The 18854-nt window shown below is 30.0% G+C and overlaps 1 protein-coding gene across 1 annotated transcript in view; it reads left to right on the top strand.

The window, feature by feature from the left end:
- The window catches only part of LOC105154882 (Kv channel-interacting protein 4), a 41246-nt gene extending 24633 nt beyond the window's left edge, over window positions 1-16613 (top strand). The window contains exons 5-6 of the mRNA XM_011070665.2: window positions 1334-1546; window positions 9468-16613. Coding sequence (XP_011068967.1) covers window positions 1334-1546; window positions 9468-9578 — 324 coding nt within the window. The 3' untranslated portion in view covers window positions 9579-16613. The remainder of the gene's footprint in view (window positions 1-1333; window positions 1547-9467) is intronic.
- Window positions 16614-18854: the final 2241 nt, after the last annotated feature.

The following is an 18854-nucleotide window of genomic DNA, read 5'->3' as shown; positions in this document are numbered from 1 at the left end:
TGTGCGAATGTGACAATACGCTAATGAATTTCTCACTCCATGACGAACTTGAGTTAGTATTAGTACAACAGAACCAGGTCGCAATTCTGTTCTATCTTATAGTCACCACATTCGAAATTCTAGACAAATTTCCATAGTAATTGTACTAGAAATGGACGTAGCTCCACCAGTCTTGCTCGTATTACTTACGGCTTTACTTATGCATCTTATGTCTCTGTATCTCACATATGATATTCGTGAATTTCTCACAGTTTCACGCTCACACGCGTACATATTAATACGAAATGAAATTTCGACATTGCAACTTAGCTGACTGATAGCATAATTTGTCTCCTATGAGGCGACGCATTACACGCTGTTGCCATTATTTGCCCAATTACCGCACGATTAAATTTAACGTCCTGTGTCTAAATTGCTTTTGTACGAGCGAGAGACCTATTTCCCTGAAATAGCGGCTGTCCAATCTTTCTTATTGCGACACTCTTTTTGCATGACGAAATTTACATGAACGCGTTGCCGCGACGTTAATGTAAATGGAAAAATGTGCTCAGTAATCAAGCTTTTGCTTTCATCTACTAATACTATGTTATATATGATTTAAAAAATATATATATTATTATTGCACCTATGATTTCAATTAAATATTAACTTTTTCAAAATATACATTGAAGAAAAAAAGAGCTGCTGATTAAAATATATATAAATTTATTTATTTATTTATCTGATTCTTAAAACTTCTACATGATTATAATAAATTTCTTTTCATATTTTTTTATTGGTTTATTTAAACATCTATCAGATGTTTCAGCTCTAAAAACAAAAAGCATCAAGTACATATAATAGCAAAAATAATAATGCTTCTTGATAAACATATACATGGAACTATCATATCTTTTGATCTTGAATAACTTAGTAACAGGTGTTGCAAGTTGCATAATCAATGTGACCACAAATCTCGTGCGGTATGTGCCCACATCTGTACGTTTCATTCTAATTGTAAGTTCGACGCCACACCATTATTCAGTCAACAGACAAAGACTAAAGTTTACCACCCCATTCTAACAGTAGCGTTGTTCGTTCAATTATCACACAATTAAATGCAACTCTAATTATCTTCACGTGAAAATATAATTGCTTTGTTCACATACGATATTCGGATAGAATAAGAGAAAAGAATTAAAAATAAGTGGAGCGTGTCATGTGTGAGAAATAGAAATGTACATTATAATGCAACTCGAGTATTATATATATGTCTCATAAATTTATAAGCATGTACCACCAAATATTTTATAATAACATACCACTACGATCAATGATGGTTTTTATGTTTTAGGATTTTGTTACGGGTTTGAGTATACTTGCTCGTGGCTCGATAGATGAAAAACTTCGTTGGACGTTTTCTCTTTACGATATCAACGGCGACGGATGTATCACGAGGGAGGAGATGACGGACATTGTGACTGCCGTATATGAGCTGATGGGAAAATTTTCTGATCCCAACTTGGACCATGAGGGTGTACGCGAGAAAGTGGATCGTATGTTTCAGGTAGAAAAATAAAAATAGATCTTCAAATCATTCGTTATTAAAAAGATTCAAAAATTTCACTTGATATATATTCCAAGTCAGTATTAGCAGTATTACAGTCTTTCCAAAATTATTTCTACTCGGAAACAAAACTTAATAAACATGTACTTAATTGTAATTTATTAAAGAAGATTGAGTTAAAAATGTCAGTGTGTCGATTTGGAGCATTGGACAAGCGTGATATTCAAATTAATGAATCTCGTATCTATTTCAAACGTGCAATGACTGTCGATAATCTGTTCACTTCAGCGAAAGAAAACGAGTCTGCGGAAAGTGTATCCGTGAGACAGGAACGAGCCTTTCTTTTTAGAAGCTGTCACATTGTTAGCTACGGATGACAATGCCCGCAGTGCACTCGCTCTTTTCACCTATATCTCCGCCGCTACAAGCGAAAAAAGGAGCAACCTATTTTACAGAGACAATTTACGCGGATGACGTGTCTTCTGCCTGCCCAATACTATATGCTTTGTCAATCCTATGACAAATGAAGTTCAAAGAGTTAATGTTTTAGGATATGATGCACAGAATTGTGCTGACAATCGAACTGCGCAAAACAGGCGTATTCGCCTTCGTAAAACAATTATGTTGTAAAATACGCGATAAATGCCAACCAATATAAAAAGTTCAAAGAACATGTAGATCTCCAATTTTTTATCTGTTACAAAAAAATTGTATAATAGTATAATCCGTTAAACGTAAAAATAAAGCTTTAAAGAAATAGCGCGGTAACAAATACATTGCTGATCTTATTTTACTCGGACGAAATGCGATTACATAAAGTTAATAAATAATATTTTATATAATTATTTGATTCTGCTATTAGAAGAAAAGTTTTAAATTGAAAGCTTCTTTCATAATCTATTATCGACTGATATAAGCTGTCAGAATCCTCATCTTGGATTCTATATAGTCAGGATCCATCGATGTGTGTCCTATGCTCTCGTTGATGTTGAAAGGAAACGTAAATTTGACCGTAAAGGTGACGCGACCAGAAAAGGTAAACGCCTTGTTTAGCGTTGCTGCTTTTGAGGCACACCGATACGCGTGTACACACTCGTGGTCGTGTATGTGGCAATCGCGACAGCATAAGAGAGATAGGATTAGTACCTCAACATGAAGCTCCAACTCGAAACCGCAGTATATGTGCGCACCTTACGTTTATATATATATACGCGGATAGTTTAAATTCTAATTGCCTGTGGTCTCAGTTCCTCAAAGACCCCAAGGGCTTTTCTCGAGAAACCGCGTCAGCTTCTCAATCTAACTTGAAGCTCCCGCGTTCTGACACACGTTATATAATAAACATGACACTCGGAGAGTTTTAATTACTTTCACATACTGAACTTTTAAAAAGAAGATAGAAAAATTAATCTGTCTCTTTGAGAATGCACTATTAGCAGATTAATTGAAGACTTGAAAAAGAAGCTTTATGCTTACAATAAAGTGCTAGTATTTACAAGATTTTGTGTAGAGTATGAAGACTCTGTTTTTATTAGGTGTTGGAATTAATTCGTAGCGTTTTTTAATGAAAGAATGTTATTTATTTCACATGAGCATTAAAAAATACATTAATGAAAGTACTTCCCATCACTTGTAAAACGCTACGAATTAATTCCAACACCTAATAAGATAATTTTCAACGCTGAATCAGAATCTGCCATTGAAATATTTTTATCAGGTCTGATTTTTGAGATATAAGAAAAAGTTCTTTTCAACGTATACAGTGACGTTTTATTGAAATTAGAAAACAAATCAGAACTGTTGTTTAATTTTTGCTAGATATATTACTTTAAATACGAAGCGCCACTATGGTCTGAATGTTAAGATTGTTGAACTATTATATATATATTCATTTAAATGAATTAATTTCAGAAATTATAATTGCGTGCCGATATGGTTGTCGGACTTTCAACGCAATCAATCTGAAATATTAATAATCCCCCCAAATTTCCCAAATTTAATCTTAAAAAACTGTAATAAACTTATTGAGAAAAATATTGCCTCGGCCGGGAATCGAATCTGGATCTCTTACATTCTGTGTGATTGTCTTAAGCTTTTAAACTACCAATTATAAAGTTTATTATAATTTTTTAAGATTAAATTTGGGAAATTTGGGGGGATTATTAATATTTTAAATTGATTGCATTGAAAGTCCGACAACCATATCAGCACGTAATTATAATTTCTGAAATTAATTCATTTAAATGAATTTATAATAATTATATAATAATTCAACAATCTTAACATTCAGACCATAGTGACGCTTCGTATTTAAAGTAATGTATCTATCATAAACGGTCTTATTTCCAATCTTATTATGTAATTTTTGTTCCTTATATAACTTTAAATCGGTTTCATATATTATAGGTCCAGCAATAATCGATTAGCATGTTTTGTTCCAATATCCCTGATAATAATATTTCTCAATTATTATCAAATCCTAGAAATATTCCCTTTGCTCATTATTTTGTTTTACCTCAATTATGCGGAAAAAAAATACTTTAAAATTAAAAAATAATATGTTATATATATATATGTGTATATATATATATATATATATATATATATATATATATATAGACAAAAATCATTTATTTTCTTCTCATAGAACTCTAACAATTTTTTTAGAATTTTTTATCAACTTTTTGTACTGCATTTTTTTATTTTTACCAACATGAGAAAATACGGTATTAAAAAATTCTGAAAAAATTTTATGAGAAGAAAATAAATGATTTTTGTCTCTTGCAATTTTTCTATAAAGTTGATAGTATTTGAGTAAAAAATTATTCAAGACCAATATTTGGCAATTTTTAGTAATTAATATTTCGTTAACTATTAAGTAAACTGCAAAATAGTAGATGACTTTTCGACTCAGTTCGATTCACTCTACCTGCTCATGATGGGTGACGAAATATGTTAAAATCACTGTATATATATATATATATATATATATATATATATATAATGTATTATTTTAATATATATATATATCTTAAAAATAATATACTATATTTTAAAAATTTGACCTGATGACATTTTTCTGGCGGCATATTTCAATTCAGCGAAATTATATGTCGCTGAATTCGAATATGTTTAAAACAGTTTCCTTTTTGGTATTAAAAATTATTCTAAATTTGTAATAATGTAATGTACAAAAATATCGGATTCTTATTCGTACACACATATTTTAATAGCAAGGTACGTTTTACTTAAAAACCATAATATTCTTTGAAAATTAAAAGATCCTGCGTTTTCTACTATAACACCATTTAATTAACATATCATATATACATAGTTTATCATGTGAACTACAAATAATTTGATAATAGTAATGGAAACTATTGGACCATTCACTATCGGATTAAATGTTATTCCTGGATATCTGCCTATATTCTAGTTAGAACCTTTGATTCGCATGATATAATTCATTAGTTTGTAGTTTGCAATCAATTCTGCGATTCACCATAAACTGAAATGTCGGCGAAACTGGAAACTATCTAAATTTCTGTGAACAGATGTTACTTGCGGTTAAACTTTATTGTCATAATATCAATAACATCTGTTACATGAATGATCCTCTTCAATGCCTTATTGTCACGTCATACCGTGATGCATGCAGAGAATGATAAAATTGTCGTATTACATTTGCGCACGTACATGATACTATATACGCAAATATATATATTTATAAATATGAATTTATTCATCAATAATGTGTAAATCAAATAAATTTCTCAGTAATAATACATCTATACAGTAATAATACATGTATACAGTATATATATATATATATATATATATATATATATATAAAACATATATACATAACCCATTATTTGTCAAATGTGCAGTTTGTAATGATGTTCCATTTGTAAACGAAAAAATGGAATATATCGTGAGGCTCAGATGTGTGTTGTAGACATTCTACGTTTCCTTTTTCGAACATTAGCGTTTGTACGTAGATAAATCGATCCAGGACTTTCGCTAAAAAGCTTAAAGAATGTGATGCAAGACAAGACTTTTCTTCAACAGTCGAACAATTTTTCAGGCATCTTTTTATCTCACGATACGGATAGGTACTTTGAAGTTTGTCTTGTTAAAAAAAAAGCTATTCGACAAAGAAATATAATGTAGCAAATGAAATCAAGATGCAGAAATAAGACGAAATACAACAACAGACGGAATTGCGTCACGTAAAGCACAAAAAAGAAAATGAATGTACAAAATGGAAAAAGTTTTGTTTCATTACGTACGATATTAAAGTAAAGTACTCTCAACCAATAGTGAATAGGATAATGAGATTGTAAACGAAATTACACAAGGGATTCACAATTTATACTTTAAAAATAAATAAAAGAAGAAAGAGATAGAGAAAACATATGCTATATCGACATAATTACATAACATATACCGTATTGATTTACAAATTTGATTAATCGTATGACGCAGATATTCTCATATTACAGATATATTATTTATGGGGGGACCTACTTTATTAAGCTCCGATTAATTTTTTTCATTTATACTCTCTCTCCCTTTCCTCCCCCTCTCCATTCTCTTGTATTCTTTCTTAAATGTTTTTTTCTTTTTATATTATGATATAAATACTTGTTTTTGCAATTTCACAAACACTTGTGAATGCAATTTCAATTATTTTTACTTAAAATTTATATTTTTCTTCTGTTTTCCTCTCGATTTTTTTGTATACTTGTCTATCACTTTGACGAATCACCTTCAAGCAGATCGCGAGTGTAGAAAAACAAATAGAGTGAACGTGAAAACATTAATCGAATAGCTTTTCTCAAATGTACGTTTGGTGTCGTGTAAAGATCTTTTTTAATTATACTGATTGTGAGAATTGTGTAAAGAAGCAACCATTTTTGACGTTATATAGTGACTTAATACAAATACTAAAATTTAGACATAAATTACATAAATTTGTATATATGTGTTTCATAAAATTACATAATATTGTTAATTATTATTAATTGATTTATTATTATAAATTAGTGTTTATTATTATTTATTCAAATCTTAAAATTTTTTGGGAATATTATTGAAAAATGTGTTACATAGCTCTCAATGAAATATATATGCATAATAATGTATAAATCTTTGTCACAAATCTTTTTCATCTAAATTTTTTTTATATGAAGTAAGCTTTAATGAAGTTCCCTAAGTCAAATAATTAATAGACTTGTTGTAAAACATACAGTGTGTCTGAGTTTTTGGTCTTCTAGAGATTCTTTCAAGATAACGATAAAGCACTATTAAAGGTAACCCCAAGCCATGAATACAAGCTAGAAATGAAAAATGGACCGGTGGACACTTTATAAACTTCTAACCGCGGCACAATGGCTTTGAACGCTTACGAAGATTTTCAATGTGCTCGTAGAAAAGCGGTGAAAACTCCCGTTCTTTGCGGTTTTGTGTAAGATTCCATCAATATTCTTCTTAGATAACTTCTTTAGAGATGTAGTAAGCATAGTTACGCACAATTATTTAAAAATCTGGATCAACTACATAAATACTTATGCATTTTTTCATTTCTTTAACTTTTTTATGTTGTCAAATCCATAACAATCATACATAATATACATGTATAGTACTCTTTATCGATAAATATCAAAAAATTTTAGTCGTAACTAATATTCTTCCTTCATAAATCTATTCATCAGTTCTTAATTATATAATTACATAATTCATATTATATATCTATACGTATGTTTTATGAATTATATTACAATATTTTTTACCCTTCGTATAATAATGTAGTAATCCATTCTTAATTTTTCATAAAATCATTTGTTTCGCTCAAACTAATACTAATTGATCACAAGGAAAGAGGAGGTAACGAACGTCACAGAATACCTGCGTTAGTCGTAGCACTAATTAAAAACGAGCTTTATTCGAGTACCGTTCGTTCTAGATAACGATTAAATCCGTCCCATTGTTTCTGGAAACTGCGCAGCCAGCTCTCCAGTACTTCTCATTCCCGAAAAATGGGCTACCTTGCCAATTTTTGGTTTTATGATTGAATCGTTTCCATGTTACGTCACTCGCAGACATCGGGACATAGGAGATAAAAGAAAAAAATAAAATATGAGATATAAAAATTTGCAAGTTTAATTATTGTTATATATATTTTACAAAAATTTAAAAAATTGTGATCGTTAAAAATTATCAGAAGAATTGCTTCTGAAACGTTATTTGTTTCTGGAATTTATTAATTTACAAATTTACAAATTTACAAGCTTATATTATAATGTATATAGCAAGCACGAGACAAATAATATTGTCTTTTAAAATGAATGATTTGAGGATATATTAGGTGTTGGAATTAATTCGTAGCGTTTTTTAATGAAAGAATGTTATTTATTTCACATGAGCATTAAAAAATACATTAATGAAAGTACTTCCCATCACTTGTAAAACGCTACGAATTAATTCCAACACCTAATATATTTACAACGAAGTTAATGATCTTTATAACATACAAATTGATGAATAACAGATTTTATAATAAAATCCTATTATACTGTCGGTTCACCTAAATATCCGCACAATCCTATGTTCCCCATATTTCCGGTAATTATCGTTGATTATAATATAATTACAAGGCTACGATAATGCACGATTTAGCTAGTAGTAAGTCGTGATACCAATTAATCCTATCCAACAGTACATGACATCAAGCTCCACTCACACATACGAGCTATCTGTTTCGCAGTATTAGAGAGCAATAATAATTTTGCGAGTCGCACCTGCCAATGGCCGATTTACCATTGTACAATCTAAATGATCGTACACGCACGCAACATGACTTGAAATATCAGCCTCAACTTTCGATAGTATTTGTTCTATAAATTAACTCGATCTAATAGATTACCACGAATTGCAGATAATCAATGCCCGATAATGCCTGCACTTCTAGTTGAATATATTTGAATAAATATATTAAGACCGCACTGTTAATTAAACAATGTTCGTTCATATAATTATTAACGGTTTACTATATTCGAAAGAGTGAGCTTGAAAAACAATCTTTTTTTTATAAATTAAAAATTTGTTATTATTATTTTAATAGAAGAAATTAAACAATGTTGAAATAATAAGTTAGTTTTATATTGCACAAAATGACGATATTGAAAAATATCTGAAATTCGCGACGTAGTAAAAACAGACTTCGAATGCGACCGGTCGATCAGTTTTACATCAGTTCTACTTTAAGTGACGCATACATTTACATCGACATACCGTCGTAGAAATGCGGAAGTGTGGGAAGACGTCTACTTGCTTTTTCGTCGTAGACCGTCTTAGGATATACGTCAGTAGTAGTTTTCCAATCTAGGTCAACGTAGTGCTTTTTTTCTGAGTTTAAGCTTCATAGTAATTCCATTCATTCATGGTTCAGTCAATCATGTTAGAGTTAGGAGATATGAAATTCCGTATATCCGTGACCATGATGCAAAACAAAGAGAGATTCAAAAGTGGATTTTCGTATCTTTCTATAAAAAAGTCTTCTATAAAAAGTCTTCATAATACCCTTATAACATTTTACCCATAATATTAACTTTTTGACACAATGTTTTATTACGGTTACGTTACAATATTTATTAACTATTAAAACTAATATATAGTTGACAATACAAAGCAGATTTAATATTACAATTTTTATGGTTATATCATAATTTATTACATAAAAAATGTTAATAATAAATTATTTACATAAATTACTTTATATGTATAATAAAATAGAAGAAGTATATTTCTTATATATTATAAATTATGATACAAAATGTTTTTCGTTAATTTAGACATATCTATTTCTAATATTTAATTGATAGAATCATTTAATGTTATTAATTAATTTTTGTTTCAGAAAATGGACGGCAACAGAGATGGTGTAGTGACGCTATCCGAGTTTTTGGAAGCTTGTCGAGCAGATCCGGATATCTCAACCAGCATGGCTGCTCTAGACACTGCCTTCTGACACTCATCGCGTCCGCAATACATACCATGGACTTGAAGGGATCATTCGATTAGGAAATAAATCGCTCAATGTTGTACCTTAACTCCTTGGACCAGAGAGGAAAAAATTCTTCAAAATGTGTCCCATCGTCCTGGAGCGACTGATATGCGATTTTTCAGAATTGATTGTTTTAAGAGACGACATTGCGTCACTTAGCTCAACAAAATCTACTCAGCGGAATTTCTAGATATGCAAGAAAAGATTATTATGAAAAAGAATAAAAGAAAAGTATATATAAACGAAGTGTTTCAGCTCGAAATTTGTGACTTAGACGTACCAAAAAAATTACAAAAATGATTGTTTTGTGATAGAAACGAAACCTAAGCGAATATTTGATTGATGTGCTGCCTCCCTCTTCCCTGAAATAGGATGTTTATAGGATTAGATATCAGAATCTGCAAATAAGAAAATATATGCAGGAGCAGATTGGAAGCAAGTAACAAGCATATTAGAACGATAAAATAATTTTGGTATTTTGCTTGAAACTTGTTTAGAAAATGACGATATCATAGGCAAACAGTATGACATCTGTTACGAGAAGAATGTAATGGGTCCTCCAATAGTTTTCAAGTGTCGATAAAGTGGTAACGATTTCATAAAGCTTTTAGCATTAGTAAGTATGAAGTGGTTAACGAATAAATGAGAATTAGAAGCGGATCTTTGTATCGAATGGAGATTGCAATTAAATTGTAAGCGAAAGATTAGTAATGTATTTTTAAAATTTACGCACGACGTTACTCGCACTATTTTATTTTATTTTTAATTTAATTTTTAACTACAAAAATTTTTACTTAAAAATTTTTATTGATATCAGCCTTCATATATATTTTTTATAGTCAAATGTTTATGTAAAAATATCAAATATAATACTAACTGACAACACATTTTACTTAACTATATGTAAAATTATATTGAACTTTTACATAAATGTTAAAAAATATTCTTATATAAAAATTATATGTTGGTTGAAATGCATTATTGTTAGACAAAGGACGCAATGATTGAAAGTTGTATTTTATATTTGAGTTATATGCTGAGGCAATAAAAATGCAACAGCATATGTATTTAGTTGCATTTTCAAACTGTACATTCAAATGTATTGTACATTCAATGAATGTGCTCGTAACCCTCGTACAATTTTTAATAGCGGCGTGCGAGTTTCGCGTGCAAATAGAAAACAAAAAAACACAAAGTTAAATGCGAGGATGAGCGTTAACTCATGAACATACAAAGTTTATCGTGAATCCCGTCGTACAGCTGGATATGTCAAGCGGGATTTGTTGTTTCTAGTGCGTAAGCATGTAGATGGTAAGCGATATCAAAATATTTATTTTTGTGACAGGTAAGCGTATTATCGTTGTAAGAGTCTAGGTTGTAAAGACTGTGTGCTGCTAAAGAGAAAGAAGTGAATTGGATTAATTGAGGACAAAAAGTAGAAGAAATATTCGGAGACGTAGAAGAGAGCCTCTCTCTACCGATCCGGCATTAGAATGATTCATTGCCGAATATACGCGAAAAATATACGTTTTATTATAATTAATCAATACGAGTCGTGGAGACTGGACCAAAGCTTCCGCGATGAGCGAAGGAGATTTACTTGAGCGAAGTATATTTAATCATTTTCCATCACTGCCTACTTCTGGATAACTATAAATAAATAAGGAGGAATATGGACGGAGTAAGATGAACGAAACAAGAATCTCCGATGCATCGAGACCAGCAAGTCTGATCGAAATCATCGACATTAGATTGAGAAGCAACAAATGGGGCTTATATTTATTTAGATATATACGAGTTTCACGTATCCTTTCGTTATGTGCGTTTCTTGTAAAATACTCGAGATAACGAATCGCGAACCGATTTTTTGATATTTCTCCGATTTAGAAAATAATGTGTGATTGCGGCGACTAACTTCTTCAACAGCAAAGCTGACACAACTCCAATTCACGCAGTGTATCAATATGTCGAACGTGGAGAGATAGAAGAAGGATGCGAATTAAGTCAGTAAAGAAATGATAGAAATGACAGAAAAAAAAAAACAGATCGCGCACGACGAGAATTTTAGGCGTAAAGATTTCTTCGATTTTTAGCAGCGCCTATCTATATATAGAGCATAAGACTTATATATAAATTGAGATAAACATCGAATGTTGTCTCATATCACTCGATCACTACCGCATGTCTTTGAAGTTACGTAAATAAGTGTATAAAAGACAGAAACGGGGTAATTGTGTCGTTTAGATACTTTCGAATTTGGTCGGATATTAGTTTTAGATACGAGAAGGAAGGAAACAAAGTACTCTTACCCCACGATAATCGGAAATAAGCTAAATCTAAATATGTTGTGAGCTTTTTTATGCGATGCCATTAGTTTTAGAATAATGTTATTGTTTTTTAAGAATTAGCGAGACTAGACTGACGATAACTGGAATATTATTAAGTTCGCAAGATGTAAAAAGAAAGCACACAAATAGTAATTTTTTAACAAGACGGAGATGTAGCACTTATTTAAAGTGTGAGTTTCATTACATAACATCACTCTGCTTAATCCATCTCAACTATACATTCGCGCATACTTTCTCCCTTTATTTATGCTTATTGTATACTTCCTCTACAAATAGAATTCAGTAGACACTTCTCTATAGCTTTGATACTTCTTGTATGCTATCATCATTTAATCTCTATTGTGCGCGCTGCCAAAACTGCATATTACCTTCTTTCGCAAACATCGAGTTATCTACAGAAAATTTCATAAAATTTTAGTAACGTAAGTTCGATCATCTTATCAATGTAATATGAAAAAGTTTTAATTTAAATTTTATCACAAGTTATTTTATGGGAACAATGAGAAAACGAAATGACAATGATTTGATGATTTAACAATGATTTAATGTGTAACATACTCTTTGTATTATCTTAAATCAACGATTGCCAATGGTTATATTTTATGTGTTACGAACAGAAGAAAGTAATATAGTGCTAAATGATTTCAAATCGTATTAGCTTGTCTTTAACTTCGTAGTTACTATGCTAAACTATAAACTATAACCGTATGACTTTGTTTATCAATAGTGCGATATCAATAGTTTTATTATTGGACAATAAAAAATTTTATTATAACGCGATCAGAGACAAAAGAATATACAATAGTAATATTGACATATTATTGGTATTAAAAACATGTAATATTAGGGTAACACTTCCTAATTTTTCTCAGGATGTACTTGATATGCTGAAAGTAATTCAATTATCATATTTTAAATACGTAATTGGCAACTGCTTAAAAGTATATAGGAACGAGAACTATTTATGCTCAATCTAGTTATTAAAGTATAAAATTATTATTGATTCTTAACACAATTCAGAATAGGATATCATGATGGATACTTTTAAGGTTCTAGATTATTATTGCTATCTTATATGTGATTTACATAAATCATACACACATATGTTTTTTTCTTTATTTAATCGAGCTGATTTAAAAGAGCGTGCATAGCGTTCTCGATTTTTTAATTAAAAAAGCAATTATTTTTATTATAATTTCTATTACGTTCTCTCTTATGAGATATATATATACACATACACACACGTGGTGTGGATAAAAAATTTGTACACTGAATTTTTTTTTGTTAACGTAGCAACATTAGAGATTTCTACATTGTAGATTTCTGTTGGTGGCGTGACGTGTAGTAATGTAATAGGAAGTTTAATGAATATATTCAGTACAATTTTGTTACTAACGATTGTGCATGCAGTTTTTTGTATCAATGCAATTGTGAGAGTACTTTTTTTGCACCGTCGAATGCAGTATATGTTTTGACAAAACATATACTGCATTCGATGGTGCAAAAAAAGGTATTATGGAATTATTCGGAATCCGATTCTAAATTATTCAATTGTTTTCTAGATTTCTATTGTGTTTTTTTAGAGAAAACGGAATAATTTCGATTGGAATCTATTCTGATTTGTTCTATGATAGGTGCCTTGATGAGCCAGAAATTTATGAAATGTTATAGACAGTCTGACTATTAATTTCTGGCCAATTATTCCCAAATTTGATTGTTTTAAACATCACGCTGTATTCCGATGGTATAAAAAAACTATTCCTTCAATTATTGACACAAAAAATTGCATGCGCAATTAGTGACCAAAAAAAATTATTATATTGAATGTGTTAGACTATCTACTACAAGCCATCATATAAACCTGTAGTTGCTACATTAACAGAAAAAAAAGTGAACAAACTTTTTGTTCACATTACATACAAATAACACAAGTTATATTGTTTTACAACAATGAATAGGAATTAACACCTAAGCTCTCTTTGTTATCTTCTTTTCTAACAGAGATATATTTTGGAAAATAATATTAAATCAATATTTATCCATTATTATCCTTATATCACATATAAATTTTCATATGACGAATTGCAAATTGCGTCCAATAAATTAAATTTGAGAAAAACTTCTCAGCACGTTTCTCTGATCGCTAAAAAATTACTTCTTCGTGTATTGTTGATGCATGTCTGATATATTATTTAATGTACAAAAATTCAAAAAATGAGATAAACAAACGATCAATGTGTGTATGTAAAATTGACATTTGCACAAAATTAAGCTATTTCTCGCAACTATCTATCACGATTCAAAAGTTCTGCATAACTTAATGCGACTATATACGTAATTGGCAGACTTTTGGTTGCATTGCTCTTAAAATTTATATCATATACGATTTACAACAAGAATCGAAAAAAATAAGAGTAAAGCATCTTTTTGATCGATTCCATCACATGGATACTATCTACATGTAGCTAATTTAGCTACAAGGCTATAAAGCCCTTCGAGTACTACTATCTTAACTCTTTTAATGTAGAAATACTATACTCGAATAGAATTCAAAGATCTATCTATCAAAATCTATCTCTTCTCTGTAGATAGTTGAGTCTTAATTCATCGAAAGTATTTTCGGTGATATCTATTTTAGACATTGTAGCTGCTGGACAGAGAAAATACAATATGAATTGATTTGTGAAAGTGATGTAAAAATAGTGGAAGTACCAAAGCGAGGAACATCTGTTGTTCGCGAAACTGAGAGCTATATTTAAAAAGAATTATTAGGTAGCAAATGAAAGATTTATGGTCGGGTATGTACACGTACTAGCTGACAGATGGTCCAATCATAGACTATATATTCGTAACGGGGAAAATAAACGAGAACTTAAAAAAATAGCGCCTAATTGTGTTATGCGAAGAATGGGAAACAGCGCGCGTACAGAAAGTTATGATTGTAAATAAAAAAGTAAATTAAAAATAAAAGCCAGAGACACATCTACGTAGTTATAAAATTATAAAATTAAATTTTCAATTAAATTATATTTGAATTATACACATATCTTTTAGATTTTTGTGTTGTTTGAGAAATAAGTGTTGTTTGTGAAAAAAATTCTCAAGGTAATTACGTAATTAATGTGTCAATGTTGACGCAGAAAAGGAAATTATTGGATTTATCATGCATTGAGCTTTTGAAATAATCACTTAATTAAGTATTTTAAAGTAGAATAATATATTAGAGATAAGATTATATTATTGTTTTTATCAGTCTGTTAATTGTTACGTTGATTGTCTAAAACATCCTTGTTTGCTCAAAGTTATTGTACAATAAGCACTTATTTTACGACAAAGTATGTGTCATGGTAATGTGCTGCAGAAATGTATCACGCTGTTTTTCAAGCATCGTATATTGAACACAACAAAGTTACAAAGAAATTATTATATATGATGTTAAAATATGAAGGATTTTAAACAGATTATAAAAAGCAACAGGCAAGAGATATTCATATATTTTCAGTGTAAACCAAGTATGTGTATATACTTGTGGTAAGACTACGTATCTTATAGCTTTAACGGCTCGCCGATATCCAGGTGGAAGCAATCTTCTTTGGTAGCGTCATCGAAATTGCGAGTCACGATCAACGACGCGTGTTACGTCTCATTGTTAAAAAAAAAACTGTATGGCCAATTTAATGTGTTCTGTTAACAAAGATGGTATGTTTCCACTAAGGAAGAGCATATAAAGGAATAATCGTTTGGATGTTGATTGTTAAATGTTAGGATAGATGGGTACAACGTTATATCCTTTCAATCAGAATTGCATGTTGAGTACTTGCATTTTGTCTCTACCTTCGGCTACATTGCATCGTTATTTCATCGGATTTCAATCGTCGATACATGTCACTGTTTGTTATGTAAAATGTTAATCATTATTCAATTAAATGTAGCTCTTCTTCATATGCAAATTTCGAAAAAAAATACAAGAACAACAATAACATTAAAATGACGTTGTAATGAATCATAAATAATTGAAAAATAGACCAATTGAAAAAGTAAATAATTGAACTTTTTTTATTTCCACTAATGTAGATTAACTTTAATCTCAGTTCAACTTACTCTTCATCTTTTTCTAATTCTTCAAACTAGAAAAAGATGAAGAGTTAGTTGAACCGAGATTAAAATTAAACATACATTACATTAGTAGAAAGGGGCATCATTTTTAGAACTGAAAAAAAAATAAAAAGTAAGCTGACCCGAGATTAAAGTTAATCTACATTAACGGAAACAGACATTAGTAATCATTTTGAGGTCATTTTGACGTCATTTTGATGTTATGATGACTTGTGTGTTTTGTTCGGGAAAGCGTGAAATGTTTGATTTGCAGCAACGCAATCACTGTCGTCGCTTTTCTGCAATGAAAATCAATTTTCGCTTTGAACATTTTTGGTATTATCCTAAAAAGATGGTTATTCGTGACAAACTGACACTTCGTGATAATTCATTTAAAAAAATTTGTTGTATATACATGGAATGTTTTATCTATTGTCTTTGAGGAATTTTGATACGTTCCGTATCATGTTTAATCATGTCTCGCAATTATTACAGATTATTTACTGTACTATATCTTGGAAGTATGTATTTTATAAATAAAAATAAATAACCAACATGTATGCATGTTGCCATCTGTTTTACTATTTCAGAGTTATATCATTAAGTCTGTAATTCGTGTTACTTACATTTTTCGCACTCAGCATCTTGGCTTTCTCTCTCTTCATCGCCCGATATATTTATTTCAAGTGCAAAAATTTTGAAGATTTCAAGCAACGTAAATAGATCCATTATTTATCAGTTATTATTTCAATCATACAAGAGAAAGTTATTAAAATTATGTATAATAACGTTAGAAGTAATTATATCGAAATAATTTTATATGCTTTTATCAAAAAGTAAATTTAAAAAAAGAAACCAGAAAAGCAGTAATATTTACTATTGTAAAAATTCTGTGTAAAAATACATTTGTAACTTAATTATGAAAATAATGTAAATTTTTAAATAAATATAGTTTTCTCTTTTATAAGAAAAATTTAAATTTAATATCATGCAATATATCTGTGAACTTTTTGTTATTTTACTCATATTTGTACTATTCATATAAACCACATTCAATATAACAAATCATTAAGAAGTGTTGTAATTCTCAATCCTAATTGATTGGAATAGATAAGATACAATCACACGATCGAACGTTATTTGGCGCTGAAAGTTTCTATTCGCGCTAGTGTGAAATTTAAACACTTGGATGTCTTTTACAAATAAATTATTTCATACTTGTGTAAATCTTAATAAGAAATATTCATAATGAGATGATCGTAGCTTGATAAAAAGTTTTATGTGGAAAGCATCTGATTCTTATTATAAAAATTCGAATTATAATTAACATATTCTAATTACTCGTCCTTTAAATATTCTCAATACCGAAAAGTTTCGACGCCGAGCGCCCTCTGTCGATCACTTGCGATATGTACAAACATTGAACGCGATCGCAGTTCAAAATCGATCGCGAGTTTTGTCCGTTAAAAGTGCACGCGAGCACGAATTTTCGTCGAAAGTGTCAATTAAAGTGACGGGTGATCATCGAAACATATTAATTAATTCGCGAGCTCTCACGATCAGTGCAGCTTCATCGATCTTGTCATGATCGCCCCGTAATTCATAATCTGCAGTTACAGTGAATACGTATAGATTCCGAGGCATAGCTACGCGAAAATGATCCTTAAGATCCAAAGCATAGATCTTTGCATAATGCATAAAACAAAGCAAATCAATTAAAATCGCAGGCCTCCTTACGCTTTTACAAAAAAATCGAAGTTTGAGAAGATCCTAGCGTATTTTTCATTAGATGTGGCGTTTGTGACGTGTCCAATATTCAAATCATCGTTATATCATGCTCGTCTACCGCTCTTAATAAAAAATCCATCGTTTGATCCTTGTATAACGAATATATACACAATGCAAATATGCGACAGTTCCGTCAAGTAAATTCCATGTAACCGTAGCGTCACTGCTTGCATTGTAATGTGTTATGTTGATAACATGACGATATGCAAGTTTCATTATCGACGTGACACATTGCATTTTTATTATTAAAGTTTCATCAAATAGACGAAACGATACCATACGATCATAGTATGATATGTTTGATTATATGTATAGATGAATTAATTGAAGCATGCTATATCATATAATTGGTAATGATTGGATTATTATCTGCAATCGAAATTATTAATCGTACACGTGAATATTTGTAGATTAAAAGTATGAAATTGCTGCTATTAATTATATAATGATTGATGTTATGATTTATAAAATTATGTGCATAAGTTAATTAATAGCCTTTTGTACATAATATATTATAATATGGGGGATATATTAAAATTATATATATTAAAATATATATAAATATAAAAATATATATTATATATATTAAAATATAATAATTAGCAATAATGCTGATCATTTTCTAGATTAACCAATTGCTGTTTGCATGTATTATTTTGTAAATTAGATAAACGAATCACTAATTAATATTATAATTGTTACGTTTATGCATGCTATGTTATGTGTTAATTGACAATCCTATTTTTATCTTTTATTATTTTTAATTGAAATATAAAGTAGTAAGCGGCAATGATGATTATTTTTTACATTACCTGCTAGTAGTTGCTAGATTAGTCGTTATATATTATAATCGTGAAATTAATGTAACTGATATTATGAGATTTGCTTATAAGCATTCTGTAGTAGCATTCTAAGGGCCTTAGTAGAAAGCTGACTTATAATCTTAAAACAGTGTCTTATAACTTAAGTTTTATGTTTTTAGTAACAACTAGAACTAGCAGAAGAACTA

This window comes from Acromyrmex echinatior, chromosome 1, assembly GCF_024713525.1.
Source record: "Acromyrmex echinatior isolate Ae372 chromosome 1, ASM2471352v2, whole genome shotgun sequence".
In the NCBI taxonomy this organism is placed as follows: domain Eukaryota; kingdom Metazoa; phylum Arthropoda; class Insecta; order Hymenoptera; family Formicidae; genus Acromyrmex; species Acromyrmex echinatior.
This window is presented reverse-complemented; position numbering and strand designations above follow the sequence as displayed.